Source organism: Poecilia reticulata, chromosome 15, assembly GCF_904066995.2.
Source record: "Poecilia reticulata chromosome 15, P_reticulata-male-v2, whole genome shotgun sequence".
Lineage (NCBI taxonomy): Eukaryota > Metazoa > Chordata > Actinopteri > Cyprinodontiformes > Poeciliidae > Poecilia > Poecilia reticulata.
The window spans coordinates 8,191,244-8,205,128 of record NC_088844.1 but is presented as its reverse complement, the minus strand read 5'-3'; the positions used below and the strand labels follow the sequence as shown (position 1 = coordinate 8,205,128).

Here is a 13,885-nt window from a genome sequence, read left to right as displayed (position 1 = left end):
ACTGGATAGATATGACTCCCTCTTAAAATGATTTAGAAACCACACAACAGTTTTGTTAATCCATACTTTATTAATGAATAATAAAATCATTTTTGCATTTCTCATCCAGAGAATATAATGTGCACTTTAATAAATTAATTTCAAAGAAATAACAATGTTAACATCATCAAGCTTTAAGGCCAGCTGTGTCATAAATTACTGTTCAAGCAGTAGAGAAATTATTAAGTATTTTCGGCCATTGAAGTCATCAAGTCTCAGGCTTAACGCCACACAACTGGGTGCCCAGTTCAAGATGAGCAGTTGGACTTAAGTACAATCTGATATAATCGGTTTTAGGCGAAGTATGGAAATAAAGCAGTTCTTTCAGCAAAAAGGCACCCTTAAGCAATTTACAGATTGCAAACATTAGCATGTCGTATGGGAAATATAGCCTCTTTAGTTCCTCAGCATTCTAGCTATCTGAGTCAATTGGCTGATAAAGTTTCCCAGTCAACCATTAAACACATTACATCTGTTCCAATATCATGCAGGCATGAACATACCATGTCACATTGCCAGAAACCAGCATTAAAGAGCTTTACAAAAATCACACAAATGCTAATTGTTACCATTTTTCTGCAAATAATACTTGTTCTAACTTTCAGTGTTAAATGAATTGGCAATCTGCTTCCAAAACGGGGGCATACGCAGATGAAGTCACGACGTCAATAAAGGAAGTAACTGACAGTAAAACATATTTTAAGACAAGAGTGACTGTGCCAAAAATGAACCAATGTCCAAATCAAACAACAGAAAATATTAAAATGACTGAAATAGTTGGTGGAGGAGTTTTGCAGATGAGAAATTGAGACAAAAAGGCATCAGTTAAGTCAAACATTTTCCAAAGTCTGCCAGTGAACCTTGATTCACTTGTGCAACTTTACGATCTAATTTTTACATATTGTTTGTAGAGGTAATCCGAAAAGGACACCAGATGGTTGTTGAACTGACCTGACAATTTTGTGGTTCTCATCAACAATAACTTGGATTTTTTTTTTATAATCAGGATATCTGAATAAAGCAATAAATGTGCATGCTAAGTCAAAAACTGCACAGCCTGCTCAATAACACCCTCCTTCCACTTCGAATTGTTCAAACGGGGTATTTAATCAGTGCAGGAGCTTTTAATTTTGACTTTTACAGGAAAGGGAAACATCAGATTCCAGTGAAGTGTTGCATGCGTTGTGTTGACATAGTAGGTGGCCATTTTATTAACTCATAAAATAAATATACACTACCAAAATATTACAAATTAAAAGTAAAACAAGGTTCAAGAAGGCAGAATGTGTTTGCATGTTTGACATTGACACATGCAGCATCTCATGCATGATTGAGAAGGTCCACTTTAGTAATCTTTGCTAAATCTGCATTCAAATCATTAGCATTTAATTGACCAAACTATTGTGCAAAATCAGAGGGAAGGGTCAGACCTTTACCCAATTGCAGACTTCAAAAAATGCTTTAGATCATCATGTGATTAACTCATCTGTGGCCTCAACACATGCAGTCGGTTTGTTGCTTTTTATTTTTTTCATTGATTATTTGTCGTTTCCCATTCCCACAGATTTAAGTCTCTAGTAATTGGTTTGTGAGAACCGTCCAGGAAGTGATCTGCGTATGGAAAGCTAAGTAAGAGGTTTAACATTAAAGTAAAACACAAACTAGACAGAACATGGTTTTTCTTCTCTTGCAAGAAAGATCAAATACAATCATTTATACAGAACAATGAATAAGTGTGTATCTCAGCTTTTGTTCTAGTTGGCTCCCTCTTACAATATTTGGTGCTTGTGATCAAATATTATCCCTGTTCTTATTAAATTCATACCGTACATCTATTTAGGCAGGCATGTGATTTCCACAGGTCTGTCAGTCAGTAAAATGCATTTTAGACTCTTTACACCTTCAGCTTGCCAAAATGATCTTTAAAAGTATTTTTTTCATGTTTTCTTTCTCCTTTTTTAACAAAAATAGATGCATGTGGCGTTTCTGCTGGATGAATCTTGATTACGTTCTTTGGTTTAAGTTGAGGTCCAGATTGACTAATAGAAAGAAGAAAGTTAAAGAGTCGCTTTGAAACAAAAGAAAACTCAATTGTTCACGTGAAGAGCCAGATAGGTTGACTTACATCATCTACATTCTTATTCTATTCAGAAGAAAAATAAACATTTATGGGGGGGGGGGGTTTCCCGTCACATCCAACAAAAGCATCTTTTGTCAATATTAACATCGTGCTTTGAGTCATGATACTGAGTGTAAGAATCAGGAAAGATTTCTCCTGAAAGATTATTTACAGTGCTTAGCATATGTATTCATACCCCTTGGCCTCTTTCACATTTTACCTTGCAACAACCACAAAGGCCAATGTACTTTTTCAGCAATTTATGTGATTGAATTATGAACATGGGGTTGGCAGAATTGCAGTGTGGAGATTTTCTTTTCTCATCAGGAACATAGAAGCTGGTCAGAGTAAGACTAAAATGCCGTGGCATGACCTTTAACAAGTTGCTAATACTCAAAAACCCTCCACTTAAACCCAACATCTAACCAAGACAAAATAGAAAACTAGAACAAATCTGCAAGGGAGTAGATACTATTTTACAGCAACTCAGAGAGGAAGATGGATGGAGCAAAATACAGGACAATCCTGGAGGAACACACGTTATTAAAGGCTTCAAAAAAACTAATTTGGAACAAAAAAAAGTCTAACTATGTAGTATGTGTTGCATAAAAACCCAAGAAAATGCGTGAAAAGTTGGGATTTTAAAGAAGCAAACTGTGAAAAAGTTCAAGGAGTATCAATATTTTAGCAAAGTGCTGCATATATAGTTTTCGTATTTTGTGTAGCATGAACATGGCCACTTGCGTTCACACTCGCACGTTCTTTCTTCCTACTGGATGCAGACATTTAGGTGCCACATAAAAGTGCGTAATAATATGTGATCTATATGCAAATGGGCATAATCGTGTCATACAAAACAGAAAACACTGTTTGTACATGTATAAAGTGTCAAATTCAGAGCATGATGTGCATGGTGCCATATATAAATATGTTTGGTAACACTTTATTTGAAGGGGTGTGAATAAGACTGACATAACACTGTCATAAACACCTGTCAAGAACAAAGAAGTCTTTATGAATGTTTGACAGTTGTCAGGAAGTGTCATTCGGTAAATAATGACACTTTTAATGCAAAGTTGCTCTAAAAGTTGCATTAAAAGTCCATTAAAAGTGCCAACTTTGCATGATTTTGTAAATTCTAATAATTTAATGCAAAGTTGGCATTTTTAATGGACTTTCAATGCAACCTTTAGAGCAACTTTGCATTAAAAGTGTAATTATTTACCGATTGACACTTCATGACAACTGTCATAAACATTCATAAAGATTTCTTTATGTTCATGACAGATGTTATGTCATGTTTTTGACAGTGTCATGTCAGTCTTATGCACACCCCTTTAAATAAAGTCTTACCATATGTTTAAAAAGTGGCACTGGCCACAGTATGCGTACATACAGTTTGCAGTTTGTGTTTTGTTTTTCAGTGAGTGTGCTTACACCAGCTGTAAGTGTGAGGATTGACCGAGGAACTCAGAGTTTTCCTTTGAGTGAGGAACATCCTCCTCCTCAGTCTGTACAATGTCTGACTGGCTGCTGTCCGGTCCCTGGGACAGGAAGTCATAGTGGTCAGCTGCCGGCTTCAGCTTGCACTCACTAATGAAGAGGTCTGTCCCATCCCAGTTGCTGAGGTCACTGTGGCCGTTGCCGCGCTCGCTGTCGTTGCTGCTACTGTTGCTGTTGTTGAGGGCGGAAAGGCCAGGGGCACGATTGGTTAAAGGCTGGTTGATATTATGCACAGAGAGGGATTTCCCTAGACTGCCCGCCCAGTCTGTAGGCCTTCTCTCTGGGTTAGATGAGAGCAGCAGAAATGGGTTAACCTCCAGGCTCAAATGCCTCCTGCAGACCCCTCCGGATTTCAAACTTGACTTCTTCCGCAGCTGCACCCTTCCGGGTGCGAACCCTGGCTCGCCGCCTCCGTCAGCACTACCATCAGCACTGCATCCTACAACGACAGAAGGGCCCACACTCTGGTCATCAGCTCCTACTTCATCCGTCATATCATCCGAGACTGGGTCAGCGGGGCATCGGAGGTGTGAGGGGTGAACCATGGGAGGAAGCTGGAGAGTAAAGCTCCCTGTCGACGATGGCGGAGGCGGCAGATCAGGAAAGTGGGATTTTTTGGAATTGGTGGCAAGGGTTGGGTAAGGGCTGTCTGGGGGTAGCAGAGGTGAAGGGGAGAGTGAAGCAGTGGAAGGGGGGTAGGACGGAGGCGCTGAATCTGGAGGGCAATCGTCATCGGCCGGTGCCAGAATGAGCCGCAGGCCTCTTGGGTTGGCACCATGAGAACGGTGTATCCCACCGCCGCCGCCGTTGTCTCCTCGCCCTCTAACTGCATCTCCCCTCTGGGGGGAGGACGGGTAGTCCAAGTTGTGGTGCTGGTGATTTTCCAGCTCAAAAAGGGGGAGAGAGGAGAGGGAGAGCCCTGAAGGACCCTTCTGGAGAACTTGGCGGTAAACATCAAGCAACGAATCCAACTTTGTTTCAATAGAGGACACCTTGGTGTGAGAGAGAACAATGGTTATTATGGAGAAAACTTCAAAGCAAGTAAAGAATGTAAAGCATTCCATTAAAAAAAATCTCCCTGTCATAACAAAACTAATCTCAGTACTTGGAAAAGTTCTTCCTGAATAACAGGTTTAAGATTACTGTAAACGAGATCCAAGACAAGAAGGTAAATCAGTTTGTTGCACAACATTTAGTACAATACATTCTTGATCAAAAATTTTAAGGTGGGGCAAGAAATGAGAAGTATTCACATTAAAACCAGTTTGTTGGTGGAGCATTTTCCATATCTGACATCCACACTCTATGGTAGGATTGTGGTACTGCACAAGCAAGCTCTCTTGCAGTGATCCATTGCAGGCCTTGTAAATGAAAAAATAAAAAAAATAATAATCTAAGGGGGATTTGCACAAAAAAGTCAAGTGTTAGCCCCATAAAAAAATCACCTATCCTGAGCTGGTGGTTTAGATGGGGAGTCCATGAAGACCTAGACAACTCCTCACCCCAAATAAAGACTCTTACTTCAAGTATGCATCATTTGAAGGAGGGTTTTCGTCTCCAAAGGTGACGTCTGCATAGGTCTTTCAACAGGACAATACCGCCTTCTAACAAAGGACTTCTTGCAGGTAAAAAAAATTACCTCTTTTCAACCATCATGCAAGTTCTTTTGATCAAATTCAAAATAATTAGGAATGATGGGGCAGGTTTAGGAAAAATAGTCAATTCCAGATCATGGAGGCCCTTAATGAAGCTACCCTCACCCCATGGAGCAGCTCCACATGCCTACTAAGCATTTAGATCAAGCATATAAACAAATTGAAATAATTTATAAGAACATAGTAGAAACTCCTACTAAGATTCCTCTGTTAACACTATTAGCAGATTTTTGAGACTCTGTACAGGCTGTTTGTGATTTACTGTATTTTCAATAAACTGGAGGCACAATTTTGTGTCTTGATCCCATTTCCTCTTAAGATTTCGACCGGTAGAGTTTATCGAGAACTGTGTGTGAGAAATATTGTCTTTGTAAAGCCACACCTGTCTCTCTACTTTACACACTCGTCCCAACATGCTCATGCCCTCCATAGAGTCTCCATCGTGGTGCAGTTTGTCCCTTGGTTTCTTATCCACCGGAATCTGCCCTTTCCCAAGAATCTGATCCACCCTAAAACACACACACACGCACACACACACTGAAGGATGATGATGCTGCAATGCAACAAAGCCACTGTGTCTCATTTCAGTTAATCTATAATTGATCATAAGCTAAATCAGGATGTGAAGATTAAAGCAAATGTCAAACATGACTTAAGAATGTCTTACATAGAACTTTGTGCTGTATTGTGACAAAATGAAAAATGTTTAAGGGGTGTCAATGGGTTTGATGTATTGACATGTTTCAAGCACAAGAACATACTTGTGTATCATTTAAAAATCATTGTCTGATGTGACATTTCAGATTTAACAAAGTAAAAACAGAAGAAGAAAATCTTATTTTTTAGCTAATTTTACCATGTTTTCAAAACCACAATTGCAGGCCTACATCCCAACTCTAAGAAAACAAAGTCACGTCTTTGCATGCACAAGAGGCCTCAACGTTGTAGTCAGTTAGTCAGGTTAATGGGCACGCTGCTTTGTTAAAACTCCTCAACACACACTGTAAATCCTCCCAAGTTAGCACTTTCCACACCCAAAGTTAAACCCTGAGGAAAAAACAATGTGTGAGGGAATGTAAGATGAGATCTAATTTGTAGAATTAACTTTTGAACTGAATCAAATTTTTTAGTCTCCTTTCACATCAACCTCAGCTAGGCCTGTCACAAAAACAAATTTTGCTAGACGATTAATTGTCTAAAAAAATTATTGCGATAAACGATAATATTGTTTCAAGACCTTTTGACACTGATTTAATGGAAATGACTAATAATGCATGCAATTTCCTGCCATGGATAGATACACTTTATTTTCAAAAGAACACATAACACTGGAACTGATAAACTAAATCAGTTCCAGTGTTAATGGATTCTCAGTCTCCATTAACAAAAATGTACTTGAATAAAAACTAAACAACATAAAGCCAAAGTGGAAATAAATACTGCATTCAACCAAAAGAGTGCAGATTATGAAGTCTGTATTGGCCTTCAGTAATCACTAGATTTAAATAGAGAAGATGGGCATATCCGACTTTCTAATACAATAGTTAATACTACACGATTTTTTGCCCCTATTTTCCCCTTATGACAATCTTAGATCGTTGATCGATCTAAGATTGTCGTTGATGATTTCGTAACCGATCATCCTGTAGTGTCAGGTGTGTTACGGTAGATCGTCATGGCCACTCTGATCTAAATCAGGGTTTTTCCCAGACTGGGAGCTTTAACACTTAATGTGACAGGTAGCCAATCAGAAAGCGCGGATTCTTCTCCGTGCTTTCTGGGGGGAAATTACGGAGGGGAATCCCAAACACCTGAAACGGCGCAATCCGAAGTCCAGCGGACATTGGAGATGATATGCGGAAACAACATTGATGTTTATTCAACATTTTGTGCAAAGAATATAGAAATGACAAGGGAAGGAGTTGGAGCCAAATTGCTACCGCAGTTGATAAACTCGTAAGTTTTCAGCTGTTCTTCGTTAACGTGACATAAATAGGTTATAATGATTTTCATTAAGTCAGGACTTTACGCTGACTATAGCCACATGCATCACAAGTAGATTCTAGTAAAGCATTGATTAATGCCTGATTTTAAAATTAGTTAACTGGACTTGTAGCCATTATTTTGTGCCCATGTGGCTGGACACCACACGGCACAACGAACCCGATCGGACCGTTATTCCTAGGATTTCTGTCGGCTAATGTGTGGTCTGGTTTTGAAAATGGGCCGACAACTCATGTAGTGTGAGCTGGACATTACACAAAGGAAATGAGGTAGGGATTTGTTAGTGGAGAGTACCGGAGTTTAGCCTTTTTTTCATTCAGTGTCATCAACAGAAAGAAAAAAGGCAGGAAGAGACGATAAAGCCGATAATTAAAATGAGGTCGATAGGTTTAATTTATCGTGCGATTAATTGATTTATCGTTTATCGCGACAAGCCTAACCTCAGCTGGAATTCTGGACTAATGAAACTGAGTCACACAGACGTTTTCTAACCCATTGAGATCAGGTTTTTATGATGCACTGCAAAAACACAAAATCTTATCAAGTGTTTTGTCTGGTTTCTAGTGCAAATATCTTAGTACACTTGAAATAAGACAAAACTAGCTTACAAATAACATTTCAGCAAGATATAGGAGCTCGTTTTGAGTCAACAATTTCTTAATATTGACAAAAAGTACTAGTTCCACTGGCAGATTAATTCACTTCCAACTCGGGGCCCTTATTATAAGTGAAATAATCTGTACCCCTTCATCAAAATTAAGAAGTTATTCACTTAAAATGTTACTAGTATGTCAGTTTTATCTTAATTCAAGTGCATTAATGAGATACTTTCACTAAAATGTCCCAAAATACTTGGCAAGATTTTGTGTTTATGCAGTGTGGTCACTCCAAGTCACTGACTTTGTTGTTCTGAAAAGACTGTCTGTTTCGGGGGCATGTTTAAAATCATTATTGACCTATTTGTGCTCAAACTTCAACTTCCTAGTTTATTTCCTGTAATTTTAGCTTCTGAATTAATGTGATAAGTTAACCAATAACAGCTTGCAAAGCAAATACTATCTTGGTTTTCAAATATGACTTAAAGTATTATAGTAGTATAACACTAGCCCCAAGAAATAATAAAAATCTCTCCTTCTGTCTTATTGTGGTATTTAGCAAATAGAAATTAATTTGACTAATTAATTCAAAATGAGACAGTGAGAAATACCAATTATGTCTTTTTATGCAGAATATATAAATTTGTTTTCAACTGCTTCAGTTGTACTCCACTATCTTTCCTGAGTGTTTTATACACATTGCTGTACAGTTGTCCATAAAAGTACTTCATATGAGTGGAAAACAAAGATAACAGTTAAAGATAAATGGACAAAGTAGATAATTTGTTCAACCCGATGAAGATGTTTTTTTTTTGTTGTTATTGTTATTTCTCATTTCAACACGACTGATTGAGGATAAGCAGTGAAGAATCAGTTGACTGGAGTCAGCAAATCAAAACAGACTGGGTTTGCTGGAAAAGGAGTGAACCTCTCTGGCTTCAGCTTTTACAGGAAGACATAAACGCAGTGTCCGTTTCACGGGAAGAATGAAAGAAACCGAAACTACAAACGCCAGTTCACGAGAATGAGGATAGGTGACAGGCAGAGACGTGTGTAAACATTAAGCTAAGCAAGTAGGCTTCAAAGCCTTGTCGCTTGTAGTGCAACAAAGAAAGCATGTCATTTTGAGATGATCAAGTAAATTATTGAGACAGAACTAAACTGTGTCAGCCCTTGACCTGCGAGCAGATTAGCACTGGTTTGTGTCAGCTCCACGAGACAACAATTCGTTTGGTAAAACATTTTTTCACTGCCACCAAATTAACTGGCTGCAGAAGCAAATGGCTCTTTGCTTCAAAATAATCAAACTGCTATTCTACATCAAAATGGCTTCATGGCAGGACTCTGTCTGATACTTTAAACATGCAGTGTGTCATTTCTCAGGAGTCCAACTGATGACTTGAATCCCTTGTAGATCTGAATCTTATTCAGCATTACAGCAGAGGCTCACTGGGTCATCATCAGGCTCGACAAGTCACTGAAGTCCCAATTTAGAATTGCAGTATGTCGCCCTCTGGTGGCAGGAAATGTTGGAGAAGAACAAAGCCCGACTTTTTACCCACCATCAAGCAAAGTCTAATAGGAGCAATAAGAGGGTTTGAGTTCACAATGCAGCTCAATTCTGAAAACGGCTGACAAACGGGCATTTAATTTGTCTGGGTTGATGACAAAATAGCAAATTATGCAGTCATGTCTCTAAAGACACCTCTATATAGCTCTTGTTATATTTACAACAACCACACAACGCCTACAGAAAAGGCCCTTCATTTGTTCAGATTAGGTTTATAATTTTACAATGAGATATTGTCAAGTTTAACTTGTCTTACAGGTTTTTTAATGTGGGGGAATAATGTGGGGGAAAACTGTGACAAAACAAACACAACAAAACAACAGCAGATTATTGATTTAGCTGATCTTATCTGACCACTAGGGATGGGAAATATTGGTCAAAAATTTAATCATATTTTGTGGTATTTATTTCACTGTCTTTTGGTTATGAAATATGTGACAAGTTTACTATAGCACCACTGAGGTAAAAAAAAAAATAAAATTAAGTTAGAATTCCTAAAGAATTCTAACCACCATTGGAGAATGGTGGTTTTCACTCTAGATGAAGGAAAACAACGTCCTGCTAAACCTGGGTCAACCTGCACTTGTAACATATGAATATTCTGCAACAATTTATTAGAGGAAATTGAGTTGCATTGAGTTTACAAATATGGTGGTATTTCAAACAAATCAGACTTAATTTACATCATAGTGTCGTTTGACCCAGGCTGCATCCAGCCATGTTAAAAGGGGAGCCAGGGAGCCAGGGCAGGCCAGTTCTAACCCAGACGCTGAGTGTTTCCTCTGATTCTGGCTGTAATATGAATGCAGCAAGGAAGAAGAAAACGTCTTGATACGACCTCTTAATGACCTTGGAGGGGGTCCAACTACTGTATCCAGTCTGGTGGAAAGAAAAGAAACTGAACATGCACACAGGGAAACAAAGACACTCTGGTTGGGTAAGAATCCTGAAGTAGGATGTTTTTTTGTTGTTGAAGTAATTTGCATCCAAAAAATATCATTCAAGTATTTCAGTGACATCTGCAAAACTATTTGCGATCGCAAAATGTTGGTAAGTAGGGTGCTTAAACTGGTAATGAGGGTAACCTTCAAATTATTAGGACTCCTGGTAAAGACATCTGTCTACAGGCCAACTGTCAGTTTAGAGGCAAACCAGAAAGATCCATTTTCTGTTCCACTACTACAAATGAAAATGTAGGTTTTCTAAATACATACTCTCCAGTTAGAGGGATCTCTAAAAAAAAAGATAAAACAACACATTCTTCATATTCATCATCTTAAAGTTTTACGACTATGCAGCCTCTGTTTGTAGAACCTGGAGACCCTTGATCACAATGGCGCCTGTCATGAATGCAAAGGCTAGTTAGCATGCCACCTGTTAGCTAAAAATATGTAGCTAAAAGCTACATATTGTTGTTTTAATGTAAGATTTTCTTTCCCTTAAATAATCTCAACTTAAGTTTGTATTTTTAGACATTTTTCAATGTATGATCATGCTACTGATGTAAATGAGCTCAATTTTAAACTTCATACATATGTACAGTATAACAGAGACCATTAACAATAGAGAGCACAGCAAGAGAAAATGTTTCTAATAAAGCCGAAAAATTTCACTGTCCTGTAAAAATAGCATTGCTTAACTAAACAATAACCTTTGGAGAAAGGTTGGAAATATTCTAGAATTACAACGTAAAGTTTTTGTGACTGTGTGTGTTTTTATGTCAGAGTTTCCTGACCTCGTCTGAAGGCTCTTGATGCGGCAGAGCATGTCCAGGTGTCCAGCAGAGTACTGCTCAATCACGTCCTTCACATCATATGGACGCAGAGTCTCCTTAAACTTCTTCTTAGCTACGTGAAATTTCATGATCCTACACAAAAACACAAAACACACAGAGAACCAGGTGGAATTTGACTTTAACTTCATCTTTCTTTAAAGTGTCTTGATGTGTAGCATTAATGGAACTTGCCTCTATCAGTGTTTCTCAACCTTTTTTGGGCCAGCGCCCCCCTAGCCCTAATCCAGGTCCCTCACCGCCCCCCACCAAAGAATTTGTAGGTTACTTTGCACTGACAATTAATATTACTATCATTATCGTAGATGTTTTGAATCGGCGCACCGGTTATGTTTTCCCGTACACTTCGCGCCCCTTACGCTCCTTCACCTCGCGCACATAACGGGGTAAATGTAGCGAGTTTTGCCCTAAACGTATCTGCGTCTGGAGGAGGGGGGGTTGGGGGGTGAGGCGAGCGTATGTTTCTACGCTCCTTCTTGGGGGGGCGCCGATTTATGTTTTCGCATCCACCTGAATAATGTGTAGTTGCGCCCCTGCCCATGGCACTTCAGCAATATTATTTTACCTTTTATCTGGAAATGGTGTCTATTTATTCTTACCATACAGTCTCTGTATTAATTATTGCTCGAAAGGTCTTGCCATAATTTATTCCTCCGTATTTACTTTAGTTTCTTAGTTTATTCTTGCATTTTGTTTTTCATTCATTTCCATTTAGTTTCATTTGATTAGTTTTATCCTCTCGGTTTATTGCTATGCCCACTTATAGTTTCTTTCCTGTTGCTAAATTTATTTGATCGTTTATTGACCATCAGTAATTTTCACTCATTACCTGCTGCGCCGCCTAATCATCATGTGTTTCACATCATGTGTGTATTTTTCAATGTTCAGCGTCGGATTCTCTGTTTTTATGCCATAATTCACATCTAGTTCGTCGCTCCATTTTATGTCCCACTTGTCATGTTTTAGAGTTTTGCGCAATGTGCGCGGCGTTTTTTTTTTTTTTAATCCCTAAGATGCAGGGCGGTCGGGAAACATGTCGAAAAGGCAGACTGACATGAACCTTTTAAAACAATGCGACAATTTCTGCATTCTGATTATTGAAATTTAAAAGTGCTGTGTTGTTCTATTACCCCCGTTTCATACCGGACCACTTGCAGCACCGTGTTAACGCTATAAAATGAACGCTCTCTATCGTGGAATCACCCATGGAGGGATTTCTTTACCTAAATGGGTTCATTTTTCAGAGGGATACAAAGTCAGGGTATCTTGATTTTAGTAATTACATGTTTATAAGAGCGATTTTCTGTTGTCCATCCATGGAAGCGGGCAGCTTTCAAACGGAAATAAAACATTTTTTAATATAAATTGCTGCTTTGACATGATCACAGAACTGCCAAAACATATGTAGCCTACATAAATACCAGACAAAGTGAATCACAGCAGCGTCATCAGCTGGTGTAACGCTGAACTGATGCGGAGCGGAGCCATGAAACTACAAACACTGAATAGAAGAAGAGCTGCCATTGATACAGTTGCAGCCAAGCATGATTTAATGTTACACAATACAGTTTTACCAAGTTGCTCAAAGTCTAAACTGGTATTGTTGTGGATTTACGGTGTAAAGTTTACCTTAGACCAAACGCCCCCCAAAAGCATCCCAGCGCCCCCCTTTTGTAAAAATGTCGGCCAGCGCCCCCTGCCGTCCTCTGAACGCCCCCTGGGGGGCGGTACCGCCCACGTTGAGAACCGCTACTCAAGATGGAACTAAGACAAGTGAAAAAAAAAATCTGATGAGATGCAATTGCTAAGACAGACCAGCAGATGGCAGCAGCAGCTTGCTGATCATCGACTTCAATTCTTATTTCTGTTTACTTTTTTTGTGTGATTGAATTAAGAACACACAATTGAGCAGATTTGGCTTTAAATCAATATTTCTATCAACGTGTTTCTGAGCTGAGCTCCAGGAAGAACAGTAATATCAGGTTTAAACACATTTTACCCATCCAAGGTCTGAACTTAAATCTCAAAGTGGCAAACTCGGTCTTTCAGCATCTTTACAGTTTTCTGGAAGTTTGTTCCAAGTTTGGGCTGCATAAAAACTGAAGACTCAGTCAGAGTCCCAGTTTTATTTTGATAAAGAAATGGAGGATTGAGATCATGTTAGAGTGAAGGTAAGGAGGTTTTTCCAACCTTGAAGACTTAGAGCTCATCATCTAAGATAAATCATCAAAATACTAATGAAAACAAAGATCTGATTATTAAGAAGGGTATTAGTGTATTTGTCTTGAGAGATGAAGGTTTAATTGCTGAAAAAGAAGTTATTGGTTGATCAAAAAAATGCTTAAAACTAAATCTGCAGGGGTTTCAATAATTGATGTCTGTCTCAAAATCTTCTGTTCAAAAACTAAATTAGTCGAATTTCACAACAGCTAAAAATTAACACCTCAAATTCAAATGACTACTTCCATTTGCTGAAGGGAGGCACTGATGGATGAACAATATTGATGTAGGTAAGAAGATCCATGGTCTTTGTTCCTTTAAATTCCCTGCTGGTTTCCACTTGTCTGTTTGGTTCACAGTTTTAATGGAAACACCCCGAGACAGACA

At 38.7% G+C, this 13,885-nt stretch overlaps 1 protein-coding gene across 7 annotated transcripts in view; it reads right to left on the bottom strand.

The window, feature by feature from the left end:
* Window positions 1-50: 50 nt before the first annotated feature.
* The window catches only part of kcnq5a (potassium voltage-gated channel, KQT-like subfamily, member 5a), a 129,631-nt gene continuing 115,796 nt past the window's right edge, over window positions 51-13,885 (bottom strand). For 4 of the 7 annotated variants that reach the window (XM_081616152.1, XM_081616154.1, XM_081616151.1 and 1 more), the window contains 4 exons: window positions 11,222-11,353; window positions 10,249-10,365; window positions 5,699-5,825; window positions 51-4,653 (listed from right to left, as the gene is read on the bottom strand). In XM_081616152.1, the coding sequence (XP_081472278.1) occupies window positions 3,592-4,653; window positions 5,699-5,825; window positions 10,249-10,365; window positions 11,222-11,353 (1,438 nt within the window). In that variant the 3' untranslated portion in view covers window positions 51-3,591. The remainder of the gene's footprint in view (window positions 4,654-5,698; window positions 5,826-10,248; window positions 10,366-11,221; window positions 11,354-13,885) is intronic. The other 3 variants (XM_008428850.3, XM_081616155.1, XM_008428851.3) reach the window with 1 other exon arrangement.